Source organism: Polistes canadensis, unplaced genomic scaffold, assembly GCF_001313835.1.
Source record: "Polistes canadensis isolate GaletaPanama2010 unplaced genomic scaffold, ASM131383v1 scaffold_66, whole genome shotgun sequence".
Classification (NCBI taxonomy): Eukaryota; Metazoa; Arthropoda; class Insecta; order Hymenoptera; family Vespidae; genus Polistes; species Polistes canadensis.
The window spans coordinates 346,371-354,672 of NW_014569613.1; the positions used below are offsets into that span (position 1 = coordinate 346,371).

The following is an 8,302-nucleotide window of genomic DNA, read 5'->3' on the forward strand; positions in this document are numbered from 1 at the left end:
TGTATACATAATACGCATTGAAAACTTATAAAAATTAGTGCACTAAATTATGAGAAATAAATTTTTCTATCATATATATTATTTTTTAATTAAAGACTAATTCATTTTTTTATAGAAATATACAAATAATATAATGTGCAAAATAATTTTTTTAATTTAATTTTTTTAAATTTAAGTAATTCTTCAACTTCTATAAAATGTTTCTTAAATTGTTGAATACTCAAATATATACAAATTTAATAATGTTATTTTTATTAATAGACTAATATTTGTTGATATTACTATTAATATAGTAATGTATATATAAATTATATTAAGATAAAACACATGACGTTATATTATTTTCTAAAATTTTACTTTCATTATGTAAACGAAAATTTACCTTGTACGCAGATTTATTGCATGATGTCGAAAGACTATTCATTTGTGTTAACTTCAAATAAGATCTTACACCTTTTAGTGAACGATATTGACTGTTTGGTAATCGACTGTTCGGATTATTATTAGTAAGATCAAGGATAGAAGGTCCTAATGCTGCTCCTACCTATAAGTTGTAATTATGTATATTATTTAGGTTTTGATATATTTTTAAATTAAAATTAAAAAAATTAAGATAAAAACTTTTAATATATGCAAGTATTTGTACCGCTTCAAACACTGTTGGAGTATATTTAGGAGGTACGAACAAATGGTTGATCGTTTTACTAATACCATCACGAATTCTGGCAGGTACAATATTTACTAAACGACCAGAATTATAATTACATTCAAGAGTATAGCTACGTATAAGACCTGTCATTTTATATACTGCTACTCGACCTGAACCTTCTCTTGACATGCCATCTCTTTTATCACTGAAATAAATAAGAAACTATTATTATTATTATTATTTTAAATTTTTATAATTACTTCATTAACTAATTTTAATGCATCAATAATTAATTTACTAACATAAGGTACATGTTTCTTTCTGCAAAATTACATGATGTGAAATGAAAATTTGGATTATTAATGGACATCAATTTTGGCAAAAGCATACACGTGATAGTTTCTTCTGGATCGGTAAAATGATTTCCATACATAAATACACCTTTCTTTGAGGCATGACCATGAAGATCAATATATAAATAGAGACCAGATTCAGTAGATGATTTAGAAAAATTATTTGACTCAGATATTCTAAATGGTGCTGTATCAGTATAATATTTGGTTTTTAATATATCCTGATATTCGTGTGTATTGCTAGATAATTCCTGCTCTTCACCTGAATACATTATATATATATAATGAATTAATATCTTAAAGATAAACTTAATAATTTTATAAATCTAAATGACTATACCAAATTTATAATGTTAAACCTTACCACTACATGTATTATCCAAGTTATTTGTTGTGAACATACATTCATATTTAACTCCTGAATCAGATTTAGCTCTTTCATTTAATGTCATTAACTTTACCTGGAAGCAATATTAATGAAAAGCTATAGATATTGTGTAGAATATAAGTTATATTCGATAGATGCATTATATAATTAAAATATAATGCAGCATTACCCGTTGAATTAATCTTGTAGGTGTATTAGATATAACATTGGTATTTAAATGTTGTTGTATCTCCTTCATTCTGATATTATTTTGATTCTTTATAGATGCACTTTCTATTTTTAGAGGTAACTTTTCTTCTATTATATTATAAGAATTGTGATAATATCTACAATATTACCAAAATAGTTTATGATATAATATCTGTACAGAAAAGTAAATAAAAAGAGCATATATTGAAGAAAGCAAAAAAAACATCAATTATTCTACCTTATTAAATTCCTTGCTGCATATATTGTAGGGTGTTCATGTTCAGAAGGGTTTAAATACATCCTATTGAGATTTACTCCTTTAGTATCCATTCGATAGTGTCCTTTAGCTACCCCATCAGGATTAAGCATTGGTATTAACTTGAATACGTACATACGACGTAAATGAAGAGCTATTTGATCTTCTTGATTCAGAAGGAACTTTAGAAATCCATTCAGTACAAAGCTGGATGGTGTTTCTCCTGGATGTACTCTCGCACTTATAAAAACAACCTATAAATGTATATGTTAAATAAATTAGCACATATTCAAATATTTAAATGTACAAATTTCGAATTAAAACAAAAAGAAAATATACTTTCTTATCCAAAAATTTGAAAGGTCTTTCTTCGTGTTTCTCAGGAAACATATTATTGAATCTATCTTCTCTTACGCTTAATATATTGTGATAAGAACTTATTGTCAAAACATCTAATCTACGACCTTCTAATGATTTTATTGCACATTCCCTGTGATAATATATGTCATCAGTGCTTGTTACAAAGCGTTTTGCCATTTTTATGTCAATTTTTTTTAAATAGTTTTGCAAATCGGTATATGAAAAAGGATACGTAAAAGCAAAATATGTTATAGCTTTCTGATTTTCTGGGGTATAATAAGTAAATGATAGTGTAAAGTCACTACCGGTTTGATCAATCTGTGGAATAGAAAATATATCAAGAACATGATTATTAACTTTTAATTTAGTATTTCTTAATGATAAATCCAAATAAGAAATTATATTATTTTCTGGTATTATTTGTACTTTGATTTTTAAATAATTACTTTATATGTTGGTTTATCATGTATCCGTTCCCAATGAAGTTGACCTGGTATTATTTTATATACTGGACACATTCCTTGACTAAACATTCTAACTTGTTTATTTAAATTAATTATGTTGAATCGAACACAAATACCTGGAGAACATGCTTTAACACCAAAATAAAACCATGTTCGGTTATTATTTTGATATTCTGTTCCATGGCAGTCATATTTAGTCCACAAATTAAATTCATAATCAGATGTCTCGTCAGAACTTAAACTTTTACAGGATCTACTTTCATTTTCACAAATTGCTATAAATAAAAATTATTATTAGTAGATTAGTACATATATATATATGAAGCATCAATATTGGAAATATGCGTGTATATAAAAAATATATAATAATAATAATAATAATAAAGATTTATGAAAATGATGACGATAATTTTCTGACATAAATAATAATAAATTTAATTTCAGTCTAAGAATAAATATACTACTAATGAATAGATTAGAGCTTATAATAAATGAACATGGCAAAAATGATTACCTATATTACATATTTCTGGTACTCTTATCAATTCAACTTTGGCCAAATTAGCAGAATCAAAGTTATTGTAAAATACAAATCCACCACAGTTAATATTTTCAGCCATTTCTATAAGTTTATTTTTATCGCATTATTCAATGATTAACTTCCACTTTGAACTGAAAAAATAATTTCCATGAGAAAATTCCAAAATAATATACGATTATATATACAAAATATAAATACCAAATACAAAATACTTAATACTAATATTGATTATAAAAATGACTATATCTAATATTTTTGAATAAATAAAGATTTTTATATAACATTAAAAATGTTATCTACAGTTAGTCAATAACAATAAAATATGTCCTGAACATTAATAGCTACTAATAATTCTTTTGATTTATTTAATACTCCAAAGTATCCTAAATATTTGGTTAGTTTTTATTGATTATATCTACAACTTGTTAAATTTACTTTATATTTTTTTTCTGTTCGCCATATTTAAAATTATCATTATAAAAAATCTATTAAAAACTTACTTCTTTATAGTTGATCATTGTTTGAACACATCAATAGGAGTATTATTTGTCAGCTGTTCTTTGCTTCCTTTACGGTCATGGCATGAGCGGATATGAGTGAAAATGAAAGAGGTGAAGGGCAATCGTTATTACGTCTACTTCACAATTGACTTTAAATTTACGCACGCGTATTTTCCCAGTTATCAAGAATTTATTCACTATAGATTGCCGTAGATCTAAATTTTAATGCATAAGATTTAAAAAATTGCTATATTCTCCTTCGAATAACTATAAACGTAGACTTACATACTTGATACTTTTATCATGAAGCAAAAAAATGTCTATGCAAAGATATAAAAATCTGTTACATTGTTTTGATAATTTAGGCACATGATATTAATAGCTTCGTTTTAAAAAGGTTGGTTTGTATCAGTTTTTCTGTTACATGACAGATCAATCGGAAGTATAAATGCTCCAATCAGGATAAAGTATATGCTACTGAATATATGTACTTATTTATATATACATGCACGCACATATCTACAAAAGAGAAAAGTTTTACTATTAACAAATTTACTATTACTCAATTTAAAAAAATATCAAACAATAAAATAAAATATTAGTTAATCATAATTTTTAAAATATTCTATTGCATTTTTTAGAAAAGATAAATATATATTTAATTTAATAAATTAAGTTGAATGATGGGACAAGTATAATATAATTAATAAAACATAATCTTTCATTTAATCTTATATTAAAGATGAAGATAAACTCAATTGTAAAATTCACAATTTATTTGTAGGATTAATAAAAACTTCAAAAAAATATTTACAATAATTTATTAATGGTTCATGCAAAATGTATTTATTCATTAAAACAAATGAGGTATAATTATGCGTAAATGTTATAAATCTTTAACAAGTTAAGCTTTTTACTGTTGTTTTAGATTCATTTTCCAAAATTATAACATCATTTTTTCAACAATCTTCCAAATTTAACATCATTTTTTTAACATTTTTAGGTATAAAATGATTTAACAAATACAAATATAAGATATAGTAAATTTAACAATTTATCACTAAAAATAATTATTAGTGTGATTATGAAAACAAATATATATATTTTAAATTACAATAAAAAGATATCAGAATTTATTGTATATATGTATGTATGAATAAATTTTCAAATATTACTTATTTTATAAACATGCAAGTATAGAATAAAATTCATAATTATTTCGTAATAGTAATCTATAGCTATTGTTACAATTTTTTTCCTTTTTTTTTAAATCATAATAACATAATGTATGTTTATAATAAAATCTAGCAACTACATTATATGTTCATAGACTTCATTGGTTCATGGACATTCAGTCTTTCTCAAATGTAAATAATATATAATTACATATGTTTTTAAGTTAGTTAATTTAATTCGTGCTTTGTAATATGAACTAATTGTTTTAAACAGTTGTAATAATTTAAGAGATATATAATAGTAGCTTTTCCATTATACAATTATAAATAAAAAATAGTTTTCATTTTTAATACAGCACTTTACCAATATAATTGTCTGTTTTTTTCCAGTTCTATATAAAGCACTATACATAATATTTACATTTGGTACGATTGTTATAAAAATAGATATGTTATAATACTTTTTGTCTATGTATTTTTTAATATTATCGATTCTAAGAGATTTGAAACTGGGTAACAAGGAGCTTAGTTGCTTTGGCAATATCGTACGCACAAGAACGTACTTGCTGGAGGCAATGGCCTATATGTTCGACGTCACCGGTACATCTTTGAAGACCAGAACATTCTGCTTGTAGTCTACCAGTGTTACCGTTTAATTGACGTAAAGCTGATTTAATATTATCTTCTATAGGATTCTATAGTCAGCAATAAGTAATGTCAGAATTTTTAATATTTTTTACTATGAAAATATTCTTTTAAACCATATAGTGTAATTTTATTACCTGTGGAAATATAGCTGTTAATTCCGCAACAGCAACACGTATACGTTCAGCGCATGGTACAAAAGCCTCGCGTTGATGTGGATCTTGCATAGCCATCCATAATTCTTGTATCCTCCTTGTGACTTGCTCTGTTCTTCTTGTTACCTCTTCACTTGGAGGTAAAGTAGGAATGCCATACTCCCATAAACTTTGTGTATTTGCACGAGATAAAGCCTCTGTATCTCTGTTGGTCTGTATTAAGCAAATGATATAAAAATAAAAAAAAATGTTCTACTTTAATATATTTTTTACAAAAATAATTAAAAAAAAAAAATAACCTGACAAATAGTCGTAGACCATGAATTTTGTTTTCGTAAACCTTCTCTCGTTTCGTACATAGATGCAGGTCGCTGATTGCTTCTTGAAATAGATGTTTTAATATCCAAAACTGGTTCTAATTCTGGTTCTTGTTCACTTCCAATATGCCCATTTAAAATATTATCAGTAGATGTTTTATTATGCTGCAATAATTTATTATTTTAGTTTATTAAGGGAAAAGTCCAATTAATTAAATTTAAAATAACACTTGTTATTTCTGAAATCTTTCTTACCTCAATTATTTGTTTTAAACTAATATTCTCTTGTTTTAATTGATCAACAGTATTTTGAAGAATATTTATTTGACTTTGTAAATCTCGAACAGTAGATTCGGAAAGTGTTAATTGTTTCTTTAGGACTTCTACTACTGATGGAAGACCTTTCGCCATTGGAATGAAAACATCCTAAAAAAAGTGAATGCACAAAATATAAATTAATAAAAAATGAAAGGAAAGAATAAAACATTATACAACATACTCTATATTAATAATTATTGCAAATTATAAGAAGTAATATGCTATATTGATTATATATTTCTAAGACAGTTGATATAGGAAGAGAAATCTTTCAAATATTTTACGTTCTTTTGCTATTTATGACTAAAGAAACTGTAAATCCACTCTGTATGTATAACTTTGTTATAAATATTTATATATAAGGGTGGTAGAAAAAAAGGATCAAAAATTTGAAGAACTTTTAGTACTTATCAAGAAAAGTAAAAAATATCTAATTAACACGGATCCTATATATATAAAATCAACCTTTTAGATGTAAATTAACTTTCACTATTTATGAACATTCGATATTGTAGAAGAGTCTCTTGGCAACATATTGAATGTACACAGAGGAATTTACTTAAAAATATATTAGTTCCAGGTTGACAAGATAAGTTTATTATAAGTTACCAAGAGACTCGCTTATGATATCAAATGCTCATAAATAATAAAAGATAATTTACATCAAAAAGGTTGATTTTATAACTCACATTAGATAGATATTTTTTACATCTCTTGATAAATACTATAAACCCTTAAAATATCAGATCCCTTTTTTGCCTCCTTATAAATTGGAAAGAATGAGTAACATACACGCACAGAATAAAGATTAAATATATATTCAATTTGTGATGAGTAAAGTCAGTAATTTCACTTGCAAAAAAGGTATTGATTGCTTGTCATGTAAGTAATAATTTGTTATTTAAATATACTCCATATCATTTTGTGATATTTAATCATTTCACAAATATTTAATATTTTAATATGTATATATATATACACACACACACACACACACAGATATAGAACTTTGTACTTTTGCACATGCATCAACAATGTTGTGCACTTGCCTAATAACACTGCTTACAGAACAGCCATGTGTTTAGTCGATTCCGTGTTCTTCTTTTTCTTACCAAAGTTGATACCTTCAATATGTTAGTACATAAGCTCATTAAATAAATAATTCTTCAATAAGTATAATGATTACACACAAAATAACATATTATTAACTATTTAGAAATATTTTCACTTTGTATTTTTCTATTACTTTAAAAAAGATGAATGTGTGTATATATACATATATTTATTTTATTTTACTAAGTCTCAACAATTTTTTACTTCTAAATTCTCATAGATCTAATTTAAAATTCAAATTTAAACTGTGTAAATTATAATGATAATTCTTATTATACCTCATCGGCAATTTTCAGCTGAGTAGATAATTCTGTTGCGGTATTATCTATTGAAGTTAAAGTATAATCATCATCAGATGCTACACTGTCATATAATGGTTCGTCGTCAGACACTTGTGATCCATGTTTACCAAATTGTTCTTTGCGAAGCATTGATACCACAGGATCTTAAATATGAAAAATATTTTAATATATAATTTAATATATATATTTTTGTTAATATTTAATACATGTTATTTTTCTATACATTACAGAAATTGACAAACCTTGCAATGGTATATTGTTTGATAACATGTGTCTTCTATTACTTTCAGTAAGTAAATCTATAATAAGTCTAGCAAATTCTTTTGGAATAAACCTTGCTAATTTCTGTCTACCTTGATTTCTTGTTGTGGACAATTGTGGATTAACAGGTAAAAATGGAACTGTACATCTCTCTGGTGATGATGCAGTTGAAAACCAAACTATAAGCAATAATTAATAATTATTATATTACATAATATATAAAGAGTATTATATAAAATTATATAAATATATTTTCTATGCTAACATTGAAATTTGTAATAATGTTAATCTATTTTCTTTTTACGTAAGTATATAA

General features: G+C 24.9%; 2 protein-coding genes across 3 annotated transcripts in view; both read right to left on the reverse strand.

Moving 5' to 3' along the window:
* Positions 1 to 287: 287 nt before the first annotated feature.
* On the reverse strand, positions 288 to 4,156 carry LOC106786154 (cytosolic carboxypeptidase-like protein 5). Of its 2 annotated transcripts, none has more exons than XM_014747252.1 (11): positions 3,990 to 4,156; positions 3,701 to 3,915; positions 3,174 to 3,331; positions 2,642 to 2,934; positions 2,175 to 2,513; positions 1,818 to 2,089; positions 1,560 to 1,716; positions 1,367 to 1,463; positions 952 to 1,264; positions 647 to 854; positions 288 to 544 (listed from the first exon to the last, which is right to left on the reverse strand). In XM_014747252.1, the coding sequence occupies exons 3-11, from the start codon at positions 3,277 to 3,279 to the stop codon at positions 314 to 316; spliced, it is 2,016 nt and encodes a 671-aa protein (XP_014602738.1). In that variant the 5' UTR covers positions 3,280 to 3,331; positions 3,701 to 3,915; positions 3,990 to 4,156; the 3' UTR covers positions 288 to 313. The 2 variants fall into 2 exon arrangements, with proteins under 2 accessions (XP_014602738.1, XP_014602739.1); XM_014747253.1 differs by having other exon boundaries at positions 3,986 to 4,156.
* Positions 4,157 to 4,509: 353 nt separating this feature from the next.
* The window catches only part of LOC106786142 (ARF GTPase-activating protein GIT1), a 6,457-nt gene continuing 2,664 nt past the window's right edge, over positions 4,510 to 8,302 (reverse strand). The window contains 6 exon segments of the mRNA XM_014747231.1: positions 4,510 to 5,570; positions 5,658 to 5,888; positions 5,975 to 6,157; positions 6,248 to 6,418; positions 7,702 to 7,868; positions 7,968 to 8,302. The exon segment at positions 7,968 to 8,302 is cut by the window's right edge and continues 5 nt beyond it. Coding sequence (XP_014602717.1) covers positions 5,370 to 5,570; positions 5,658 to 5,888; positions 5,975 to 6,157; positions 6,248 to 6,418; positions 7,702 to 7,868; positions 7,968 to 8,302 — 1,288 coding nt within the window. The 3' untranslated portion in view covers positions 4,510 to 5,369.

Bases quoted from the DNA above. Each gene is read 5' to 3' on its own strand.
- LOC106786154 (XM_014747252.1), bottom strand. From the start codon at position 3,279: ATGGCTGAAAATATTAACTGTGGTGGATTTGTATTTTACAATAACTTT. The intron at 855-951 runs GTTAGTAAATTA...TATTTATTTCAG, and splicing joins GAAAGAAACATGTACCTTAT to TGATAAAAGAGATGGCATGT. The intron at 545-646 runs GTACAAATACTT...TACAACTTATAG, and splicing joins CTCCAACAGTGTTTGAAGCG to GTAGGAGCAGCATTAGGACC.